General features: G+C 29.7%; 1 protein-coding gene across 1 annotated transcript in view; it reads left to right on the top strand.

Annotated features, from left to right (window-relative positions):
• LOC111634998 (fasciclin-2-like) overlaps window positions 1-12,819 on the top strand; it is a 220,431-nt gene that overhangs the window by 133,890 nt on the left and 73,722 nt on the right. Inside the window, exons 4-5 of the mRNA XM_023379842.1 lie at window positions 1,221-1,490; window positions 11,812-11,927. Of these exons, the coding sequence (XP_023235610.1) occupies window positions 1,221-1,490; window positions 11,812-11,927 (386 nt within the window). The remainder of the gene's footprint in view (window positions 1-1,220; window positions 1,491-11,811; window positions 11,928-12,819) is intronic.

The following is a 12,819-nucleotide window of genomic DNA, read 5'->3' as shown; positions in this document are numbered from 1 at the left end:
TGTTTGTATATTTTGTTTGTGATACAGGATGTCAATAATTTGTAGAGTGTTGGAAGACATGTAATTGGTCTGTATTGTGTGGGATCTGTGGTTTTGTTGTTTTTAGGTTTCATGTAGGTGATGCCTTGAGTAAGAAATTTTGGCATGTCTTGTGGGTTGATGATGATGTGTGTTAGATGTTTAGCTAGTTCCTGGTGCAGTGATGTAAACTTTTTGTACCAGAAATTGTGAATGTTGTCTACACCAGGTGTCTTCCAGTTGTGTGTTCTGTTTATTGTGGTTATTATTATTATAATAAAAAATATTATATTACTGTCTGATTTTCAAACATACAATATAAGTTTTGAGTTACAGAGAAAAATTTTTAATTCAAATCATTTTACCATTTCAGTATTAAGTAGTACAAACTACCACAGTTCATTATTTATTAGTTTAGAAACAGATTATGTTTAGTCAATAAACACTTAGAGAAAAATTAAATTTATGAGAGATGCTCAAATTGATTGCCTTCAATAGTTATACAAACTTTACATCTATTGATAATAGAATCATTTAATTTATGATGTTCTTTGGGGTCTTTGAAATATTTCTGCAGCAGCTTCATGAATTTGATTAATTAATTTATCACAAATTAAAGCATTTGCAAATGTGACAGCAGTTTGTTGCCTTTCAGTGCTAACTACATTTAAAACTGTGAATGATTTGAAATACAGATGTAACTCAGTTATTGTTGAAAATTAGATAGGAGTGTATTAACATTTTTTTAAAGTCATAATTTGAATAATTGAAAACCCATAAAGTTTTTCCCATCACTTTTAAATCATTCTGTTTTTAAGATTATAATTTTCATTCAGTTTGATGTACAACATGCTTCAAAAAAATATTAACACTCATATGGAGAATGTTCAAATAAAAGAACAGGCCTACTCCTCTGCCACAGGGCAGAGGAGTAGGCCTGTACTTTTATTTGAGAATTTCACAATTGGGTCATGACTTCTTGCACATGGAGAACTATGTAGAGAACCTGCCTCTACAAATTTTGCACAAGAAGTTACTTCCTTACTAGTGTTAACATTTTTTGAAACATACTGTAATAATATTTTAAACAGTAGATAAATTGGAATTTTTAAGTATATAATGTTAACAATATAAAATAATGAGATTTAAAAAAGGAATTATACAAAATTTTCTAATACACATTCTCATTTTTCAATTTACAGAGGATATCACTTGGGAAGAATGTCCTCAACAACAAGCTTTAATCATTAACAAAGATGGAAAAATTCGGTGTCAGGTTTCTGCCAATCCTTCACCTAGTGTTACATGGTATAAAGATGGCAAACCCATAGAAGATGATCGCTACGAAACAGCTGCTGATGGTATAACTGTTAAGAATGTTGTACCAGCAGATGAAGGTGTTTATAGTATCAGAGCCATGGTAACACAAACTGGAAGATTTCAAACTAAGCCAATTAATGTTCAAGTTCATGGTAAATATTTTCATTTTTTTGCAGTTAATAACAACATTATATTATAAAAAGGATTTGCATCCTTTCTGATTATTTCAAAATAATTAAAATGAGACCAGTTATTAGTACAATTTTATTTTTTTAATTTATATATTTTATATACTTTTGTAATATTTTTCTTTTTATATGGAATTCAAATTCCTATGTATGGATGATTATTGATAAGTGATTTTTACTTTCACTATATCTATACATTTGGTTTGTCTGAGTAAGGAATTTATAAATATGTGATTCATAATATATTGTTAACACTAAAATATATTTAATAACTTGAGACTTAAAACTTATATAACTTTTATCTTTGCTGATTTAAAATGTGCAATGCAATTGTGAGGTCTCCGAATTGGGGATAAACAAATGTCAGAATTTATCGGATATAGGAATGCAAAGTGAGAAGACAGCTGCAGTTACAAATAAAACCATTTATTTATGCTAAATCTTACATTCTATAGTGCATCTTGTCAACTGTTGGAGCTGGTCTGTAGAGCTGATAGCCTTGGGGCGGTCAGTTGAGATGTTTCTTGAAGTGTTGAAACCCAAAACATTTCAAGGCAGAATGGTGAAGTTAGGGATGAAGAGTCTGTATATAGAGCACTGAAGACTAGGCAGATAATTCACAGCATGAGACAGAGGAAAGTCTGCCTTTGTTCTTGAGATCGAGGCTTTTAAAGAATTCTTTCCCAGATCTCTAGCTTTCCAATTGGTCAGTTTTTTAAGTCTGACATGTAATCTCCATGTTACATCTTTTTTTAAGGTTATTTAAAAACTTTTTTCTTGACTAATAATTTTATTCCTTTCTGATTTTATTTGTATTTTGTTTTTGTTTCTTCCAGTTTTTCTTTTATGAGTGCCAGAATTAAAGCCCAATCCCCTGATTTGACACTTTTATTGAATTTTTAACATGTGAGCTCAAATATCGCTCAGGCCTCACACATTATTTCAGGAGACATTTCAGATCTTTAACTCAAACATCTTGATAACAGGAAAAATGTGACTTAGTGAGTTTTTTAAATTGGGCTCTTCAATTAAAATCACTTAATATCAAATATAACAATGTTATGAATTAAGTAGAACCATGTTAACTCAAATTGGTCAGGGGGAAAAATTCAGACTTTGAGTTAAAATATTTCAAGGAATTCAAGTTAATCAGTTTGATTTAACATTGTGCTAGATGATTGGGGAAAGAAAATGACTTCTAGTAAATGCAACTTTAAGTTATTTAGGTTCCATTGTATTTTGATTGGTTCTAATTGATATGTATGGATGTTAAATGATAAAAAGTTAACCAACATATTTTAAATATTTCTAAACTGAAATTAAATGATTTGACAGATCCATAAATAAATTGATCAAACATTATATTGACAAATAAATACACTAATACCAATCTCCATTCAAATTTAATTAATTAAAAACCTGATGATGACCATTTAAGACAGTTCAAAACATTTGTCTCCTTATTGAAGTATTTTGCTGGATTTTTGGTATTTGTATGTTTAATTGAAGTACATCCAGCTGTAGAAGCAGTCTATTTGTTCTAGTGACAAAATACATTTATATCATCTCATATCTTTTCCTATCATTTTGCATTATTTGAATGTGTCAAATGATGTCAATTGATATTTTTATTGGAGAAGCTATCTTCTAGACATCAAATAATTTTAAATCTAGCTTAATACCAAGAATATTATGTTTCATTATCTATATATTTATAGTATATGAACAATCTAAACTATTAAAAGATAATTACATATAAAATAATTATCATATGATAAATTTGAACAACTATGTTTTCTTTATCTATCTGAAATTTAACTAAGTCTGTTTGATCAATTACATGTCAATAGTTTTGGAATATTTATATGACAGCAACATTAAAGTGCAAAGTATTATATCATTTCTCAGTGATGTCCACACTTGTCTGTGTTTAGTTATAACGATGTTTATGTTATAACTAAAGTGTTAAATTTTTGAATTACTTTTTTATATTGTAATTCCAAAGTTTGATATTTTGTCATACTTCTAACAATAAACATAAAAATTGCTATTAACTAGTTGTATGTTAATGATCAAAATTATTGTATGAGGATATAAAAAAATTGTATGAGGGGTTTAAATCATCTGTTGGCATCAAATTTTTGCTATCTGATGGTAAATAGAAATTGTAGTGCTGCGTCACTATATTTTTTGTTTTCTGTCTTTGTATATGTTTATGCCCTTTGTGTAATATGTTTTGTTATTCTGTGCCTGATATTGTAATTGTGTAAATGAATTTTATTAATTTTCCATTCTGGTTGAACCGCCTTTGGGTGGTGCCGCCTGCCATGTAACGATTGGCTGTATGTTGACCATGTGAAGCAGGTGACGTAGCATGATGGCGGGATGTATAAATTGTCATCCCATGTGCGGAGAAGGCACCTTTTTTCCTAACCAGGACTTGGGCCAGGTGTACAGAGGTGTGTTGGAGTGTGGAGTGAAATAGAAAGAAATAGGGACACGACTCGGTTTGGGCGAAGGATAGAAAAACGCTCGAGAAGCAATCGAATCACATTGTCGGAACCGTGTGGCTGAAACTATTGCAAGCAGATTCCTGAATTCTTAGACAGAAATTTTGTTCTCATACTAAGGAGATTCGACGAGGGACCTTCAACTGTAAAATAATTGTAATGTCTTTTTATTTTTTTTGATCATCTCCACGAAAGGAGCGTATATTAATTGTCGCAAGTACTTGTATCTAGTAGTAGTTAGTGTAAGTTCAGATATATTGTCTATTATTAAAACTTTTTGAACTGCAATCCAAGTTGTTGTTTATGTAAGGTCCTCATGCACACATTTTACCCAACTGATTGTCTGGAGTATTTTCAATACTTCCTGGACACTACAAAATATTACTAAATTCAAAACTGCTTATGATAAGTACTACATAAAAATAATGAATTCATTTATTAAACAAATTGTTGGGGTGTAACTTAATTATTCTTACTTAATGGCAAATGAAATATTACATTTTTCCATCATATAAATATTCCAAAATCTATAACTGCTGGACTTGGCTGGCTTAGCTGGTAAAGAACTGGAAGAGATACCAAAAGGCATACTAAAATTCATTGCTCAATCTTTTATATTTTTCAACAACTTGATTATTATTTTACATTTCTTAACAGACTTCTTTCCAGTATATTAAACAGTTTAGGATTATATTACTTAATTTCAAAATTTTGAATTTTATTTTCATTATAATATTATAATATAAATGAAGAAACAACTCTGATGATTATTATAAACTAAAGTAGGAATTGCAACTGTTTTGTTTCTAAAGGTGCAATAAAAATTTTAAAAACCATTGAGCAAACATAGTTTAATTTTTGAAAAAAATTACAATGTTGTAATAAGTAAACAAAATAATTGTTTTGAAATATGTATATTTATACAAAATAAAGATTATACATGCATGTAATTACTAAAAAATGAAAATTACAAGTATATCTATTTGCACTAGTGTGACTATGGTTCTAGAGGGCATATCTGAAATGTGCCATGAGTGCCATGTTGCCAACCCCTGAATCAAAGAAAAGTTTTGAAAAATGTACGTGAAACAATTTAAAAAAACAACAGAAATATTTTTAAAAAAAAACTGAAATAAGAACATTAAAAATGCAAAAGTTTTTAATGTTTATCTTAGATTTTTTAAATACTGTATTCCTGTTGTTTTTGTTAATTGTTTTAGTTTATGTGTAAATTTTTAAAATTTTTCTTTAGATTATAATAAATTTTTATTTTTTTGCCAAAAGTATTGTATTTCTCATTCCAGATTCCAATGATGAGACAATATAAAGTCATTTAATAAACTGTGCTTTGTACTTCTAAACTAAAATCTGTTTAATTTGAATTATGTTAATTTAAAAAAAGATTTGAATTCTGAAATTTAGAAAGTAGTTACAAAAGTCAAAAGTTGTATAAACTTGATCATATCGACTTGACCATTCTGAGTTCCTTTTTTATCTAAATATTTTAAGTTAATCAAATTCAAATTAAAGTATCTAATTTTTAAAATTATTAAGACATTGTAAATCTGCATATTCCAATAGAAAATCATATATTCATTAATATTTATATAGCATAAAGATATAGTGTATAAAGATTAATATTTATATATCATAAGTGATATCTAATAATACCATTTGGTTTAGCAGAAAATATTATCAAAAAATATTAACAATTAAATAAAGAAATGTTTTTTTTTTTTTTAATGATGATATTTACATCGTAAACATTTTTGAAGCATTTAAGCTTTATTTTCAAATTCTTGTTAGAATAGCAGAGAAATTAATTATAGCAAATTATAAACAACTAGTAATTAAAAAGTAGAAGAAAGCTCCATTCTTGGATCTATGGATACAGATACTATAACTTTCTGTATATAAATAACACATTATTTTTTTAACTGAATAACTTTGTTTAATGTTCTCTCACGTTATACTTTTAGTTTTTTATTTTATCATGCTCTGTTGATTACTTAATGTTTTAATAACTCTATTTTCTTATATTCTATACATTATAGAGACTGTTTTATTACTGTATGAATTGTCTAGATAACCATTTTAAAGATTTTTTATAAAACAATTTACTTTCATTTAAACAAAATTTGAAATGAAATAATTTTGTTATATTCATTTTCAGTCATTTTATACATTAAAAAGTTGGAGCATGCCAGTGTTTTTTCAAGATTCAGGCATTCCTCACTCAATGATTGAGTTCTGTTCCTACAACTAGGTTGTTAAGCAAATTGGTCAATAAACAATGAGCTTAGTTGTTTTTATTTATTCTGGATAAAGAAAAGGACTAAAGAAAATTCCAACTTGATAACTTGGTTTTAATTTGCCTCTCTTACATATTCATATTACAGAAAATAAAAATACAATCAGAAAAAAATGATAAAAATGATATACCAAAAAGATTTATAGTTCATTCATAAAAAAATAAGCATTTGAAAGCCTTGAAACTAGGCATTGTTTCACTGTAGCTTCTTTGTGTGTGTAGGGCCTTTTGTGCCAAAGGGTCCAAAATGTCCAGTTTGAAGATTTGTTCCAGGTGGTAACCATCTTTTTTATTAATTTTACCAAAATGGCCAAGAAATTTTTCTGATGCTTCTGTGTCTGAACTTGCTGCCTCATCAATGATACTCTGATTATACAGGGCTGAATCTCCAACAAAATCATAGAAACCATCCATGGCAGATCATAAATGTTTGTCAATTTGCCTTCGCATGCCTTCAAAGTCTCAAAGATACTATGTTCCATCACTTGAATATATTAAAAGGCCATTAGCATTTTATTTTATTTTTTGTATCTGGACATCAAACCAGATTGCCAGTAATTTTTCCATTTTATGAAGGAGGCCTTTGCTGCCTAATTATTACAGCTTTAAATCCTGTTGATATTTTCACTGTTTCTTTCACACTATCTTTATTATTCAAGATCATTGAAACAGTTAAATGCATCAGCTCCAAGTCACATTCTATCACTTTAACTTTTTTTTTTACCAGCTTCATAACCATTTGTGATCTCATTTCATTGCAAGGTCCAAAGCCTTCCTTTAATTCTTAGTGTTTCCTCCAAATGAAATCATAATACTCTTCTTTTTTTGCCAACATCTTGTACTATGCAGTGCATGATAAAGTACAAATTTTTCAACAAAATATGTAGTTCTGGAAATTGTGAATGCATCATGTAGTGGATATTGACTGACTGTGGAAATGAGACTAAGATTAAGAAAAGGATTCTGAGACTAAGATTAAGAAAAGGATTCTGAGACTCAGACTGAGAAGGGGATTCTCCCAACTGGAGAATTGGTCATAAGTCTGAGTGGTTGTTAAGCAAGCAGGAATGACCATATCATTTTCTTAGAAAATTTTGTAATTTTGTAAAAATTTTGATTATTTATCAAATAATCAAAATAAAAATTTGATTATTTATGGATTCAAGCTATATTTTCTAAAACTCTTCAATATTATTTTTTCTCAAAATTTCTCATAAAATTGTCTATATTCAATACATTCAAAAGAATTATTGTTTAATTTTATACTAATTATCACTTTTTAATATTTTATTCATTACTGGGTTATCTAGTTTATATTTTCCTGAGGTATGAGAAAGGATATCAAAAGACTCGTTATTGTATAGTTTGAGAACTGAGGGGGTTAGTTGTTTCCACTTACCGGCAGCTCTGTCAGAGGATGGCTTTATAGGAGAACAAAATAAAATGAGTGGGGAGGTTAATGAGTAAATTGACAGGTTCCCAAATAAATACACAAGTTGAACAAGAATAACACATTTAATAAACAACTATAAAATTGTACATATCAAAGGCGAAGGTAAAGAGTTACAAAACTCCTATTCTACGTCACGACAATGATTCGTCTTTCATATGGAACACTAATCTAATCTCTATTCTCTAAGTTAAGTTAAGAGACAAGAGAGACCTCTAGGAGAGAGACTTCGCAGAGAAAGAGTATACAAATAGATATCCAAAAAAAATACCTCTAAGTTTCCAATCCGTAATATGGGTCGTTGGCGAAAATGTTCCTGGATCATCATGGCTGTTATGGCAAGGTAGTGACGGATAGGGTGGCGGTATGGGTCAGTAGATGTGGCAGTCAATGTCCGCCCTGGAAGTGTCCGCGCTGGAAATGTCTGCCTTGTGGACTGCATCCAATTCCTCTTTATACTATTTTTGAGGGGGTGAGAACTATGACATCATTAATGATTTATACGCATACCTGTTCGTGTGTTGATGTCTGGATCTAGCTAGTACAGACCACTGGCACAGAGAAGTTTGTTTAATTTATTGATATCAGTATCTAGAAGACATGATTTTATAATATAAATTTCTATAGGTTTGACGGCTCTCATCCATAAATTAACATTCAGCTGACAATAATTTCTGTAAACTGATCAACAATCTAGATATTGTTTATATTAAACGTCGTGTCTACGAATGAGGCGCTTTATTGCTGTAACCAAAGAGGGGGTAAAAAACATCTCTTATTCCCGTCTTGTTGATATTAATGTCTATAGAATTACCTTTAAACAAATGGAGGAGATTTCTTTTATTGATATACTAATGATTTTTTCGAGGAGATCATCTCGGTCATTGACCGCAGAAGGCCCCCTTTTTCCCTTTTTACCTAATCACGAGGTTTATTAGAAAGGTGATACTGTTCTAAAACAAAAGGGTTTTGGACCATCACAATAGTCTTAAACTGTATATTAATTTTACAATTATACTCCTGGCAATTTTATCAAATGTATTTTATATTTCCACTAGCTTACCCATCACGCATTGCTGCAATCTCAGAAGAAACAAAATTCAAGCAAACTCGTTATAATAAAATTCAATTTACATTTTATCATTTTTATTCAAACTTATTATTATTCATTTTCATCAAGAAAACATTTCAAAGTGTCATTTCAATTCTATTTATTTATTGGAGTGCTTGTGGATACACGATATTTTTTGTTTTTCCATCTGGTGCGTACACGAATAAATCAGGTTTTCCGACACGTGAGCTGGCCACATACAGTTGTCCATGTGAGAAGCATGGATTCTCCAAATCTAGCCCACACACTTGCAGCGATTGTCAGAAGTGCGATATTCCCCATTTATATATATATATTTTTTAATCCTTTACAATTTTAATTATTTAATTGCTCCTTCCTCTCTTCCTTGGCATGTTGTGAAATTTCTGATAGTTGGATGATAAACCGTTTTATTGTAATTTGTCTTTTTAAATTATTGTGAGTCGATATTAAAATTTGGGAAAGGAGGGATCCCTAGATTGGTAAAATAGGCAAATTTCCTCCTATAACTTTGGTTGTTGTTCGGGATACAGTTAAGGTTTTAACAAAGTTTGAGCAAATACATAATTAGCAAAAAATAGTTGAAATAAAGTGATTAAACAAAAATTATTACAAATATCGTAAATAACAGTTCACAAATGCATATATATTTTTCGGAGGGGGAAATGGTCTTCACAATTTGAAATCGATTGAACTCACGATGAAATGCTTGTATACATTCATGCCATCTATCATAGGATAAATGTACTATGCCATAAACTTTGCGGGAGTATATTAAACAACTTCCCAAAGTTTCATGGCAATCAGATAAATAGTGTGGTAATGCATGAAGGACAGACAGACAGACATACATACATACATTCATTTTTATATATATAGATTATTGAGATGGAGCATTAGCAAAGCTTCTTATGTGACTTACAGAATTGTGTTCGTTCTCAAAATCATTCAATCAATTTTTATTAAACTTTTCCACTTTCCATTAATTGTGATGAGGAATCCAAAAATTTAATAAAAAATGGGGTCTATGACTTTGTTTTCAAAATGTAAGGTCATTTCACAAGCATATATGACAAAGCAATATCTCACAAATTGCTCAACTTTGTCATGTGATGTTTCACAGTCTCTAACACATCTTCTATGGGCTTTGCTATAGAATCAAGTTTGTTCTCAAAATTTAATGGACTGATTTTGATAAAACATTACTATTTTCAATTATTTGTAGTGAAGAATCCAAAATATATTGAGGGTCCATTTAAATGTAAAAAGTAGGAGTCCATGAATTCGTTTTCGACATAAGAGGTATTAAAGTGACAATGTCCATATTCACTGATGCAACTGAGTGCATTTAACAGAATTTAAGCCTAGGAGCCAAAAGTAAAAATAGCATTGCATGTGCCTAAAGGAAAATAGGTGCAAAAATGAACAAAACACAAGAACAAAGCAATCAATGACAATTGCTTTGTTCTTGGATTGCCTCTCCATGTAAGAAAGTACAAGGATAATATCTCCATACCTAGCCAGTGCAAGGATCATGTTTCCTGTGGCTGGCAGGTACTGTACAAGGATAGTGTCTTTTGTGGAGGCAAGGGCAAAGTTCACCTGTCCACGTCTCAGGTACATGGATCACCTCTTCTGGCACTGCTTAATTCTATTGCGATATAACTATGACAAAGTTGCACCATGTCCTAGTTATTATTATTATTATTATTATTATTTTTTTTATTATATTTGAACTTCCAAATAAAACAAAACTAGAAACCAAATTAATGAACACAATAACTGTAAAATTTGAGCAGAATTCAGTTTAATAAAACTAATGCATGGCATAGTTTAAATTTGTATTCATTCCCTTTCTAGTCACATTCCAAAAAAAATCCTTGTGCAAATACTTCTTTTCAAACAATCCAACTTCCTAAATATTTTATTTTTGAATTACAGCGGGTGATCGGATAACGAACACTTTCGCGAAAGATTTTTATGATCGGACAATGAACACATGTTCGGATAATGAACACTTCACTGAACAAACACAAGAAGAAGCGACGTAAAATAACGAATACCGATTGGTCTTCCTTTGTCTTCAGGCAACAATTCAAAACTTTTCGAAGCGCGAGAGACGTCGACATCGACATTCAACCCAATATATACTGATCGGATAGTATTCCCCCAAACTTTGAAACTCTCCCTTGTAATTCCAGCCTTTTATATTTCTGACAGAAACAATTCTTTTACATTTTTTTCTGAAAATGCAGATTTATGCCGATATCTGCTATTAAAGATCTTTTGAAGAAGTGGGAGGATGTCAGAACAATGGTCTTAAAATGGCATTTAAACCAGGCTAAGGTTAATAGGCCTAAGGATCACTACAATTATAATGCTATTAATTACTTCTGAAAAATCATGAAGAAGACAGAAGACATTGGACAGATTCTTTAATCCCCACAAACGGAAAAAACATGACTAATAAAAATACAAGACTGTGTGTATTGTACGTGTATTTTTATTATTACATATGAATAAACATAGTAAGAAAGTATATATTTTTTTATTTTTGGGGGGTCTCCAGAATGAATCAATCAAATTCCCATAGAAACCTATAGTAAATTGATAATCGGTTAATGAACAATTTGGATAGCGAACAAAGTCTTGGAACGGATTATGTTCATTAACCGATCACCCACTGTATATTCTATTTTTTTATTTTAAAAATGTACATGAACATTAAAGTATGGTTGAAGACATTAGTTTTACTAAATTGAATTCTACTGAAACATCATTAGAATTGATATATTTTAGATATATTTCTTACAAGTAAAAGTTAAATGTAGAGTAACTATGTTCTTTTCAATTTATTTTAAATTAAATATATGGATATGTATTATGAAGATTACAGCAATAAAACAAAAATTAATATTTTTCAGTACCACCACAAATAATTCAATTGGAAAATACTGTTGAAGTCACTGAAGGTGAAGAAGCTGCTCTGACTTGTGAAGCAAATGGATCTCCCCAACCAGAATATACATGGCTTGATCCTGTAAATATAAAATATATTTAAGTTTAATGATTTTTATCATTATTAATATTCAATAAACATGATTATTTTAATGAATACAATAGAAAAATAAAATGGGCATAATATACTGGGTGATCAAATGAAAAAGAACACAAATAGCATGAGGCATTTATTGATGCCTTAAATCAGCTATGCTTATTATTGTCTTGCTATGCATTCAGAAAAATATTTAAATCTTGGAACATTATTTACTATGGACTCAAGGAATAACATTAATAAATTAGGAATAAATTAAACATAAAAAAATATAAGATATAAATAAGTAAATAAAAAATTCGTGGACAACTGTTATAAGATCAAAATGATTCTTTTCATAGCTGTATGAACAGAATCATAACTTCTAAACACACCCAAGTGTTTTGAAGTCTTTTCTCAGATAACTGTTTGTTTATGACAACTGGCTTCTGTTGTAAATAAGCCCTATGAACAGTCATTTATGAAAAAAGTTTGTAAATTTAAAACACAATAAAATAGTGTAAAAATGTAAATAAAACTTAATAAACACTAGTAATATAACAATTATTCGGTTACTATTTGGTATTCGGCCTATTTCTTGCTGTTCAGCCAAATACCGAATATTTAATCACTATTTGGCCGAATACCGAATACCTAAAAACAGGAGTAAGAAATAACAAAAACACAGTAAATTAATCATTTTGGTATTTAGATTTAATGTTATCAGGTTAGTGTTGTTTGTTTATATTTATTTATAACTTATAACATGCACAAAATAAAAAAGAAAATAATATTAGTCACATGTATTCACAATTTATAATTACAAAGATCAGCACACGTACACACCTATTCGTTTGAGAATCGTCGCACAGCTGAGGGTCTGACCCTGCCTATCCTT

The sequence above is a fragment of the Centruroides sculpturatus genome, unplaced genomic scaffold, assembly GCF_000671375.1.
Source record: "Centruroides sculpturatus isolate CEXI.00-Female unplaced genomic scaffold, Cexi_2.0 scaffold789, whole genome shotgun sequence".
In the NCBI taxonomy this organism is placed as follows: domain Eukaryota; kingdom Metazoa; phylum Arthropoda; class Arachnida; order Scorpiones; family Buthidae; genus Centruroides; species Centruroides sculpturatus.
The sequence above is the reverse complement of the archived record's forward strand: the minus strand, read 5'-3'. Positions and strand labels throughout refer to the sequence as shown.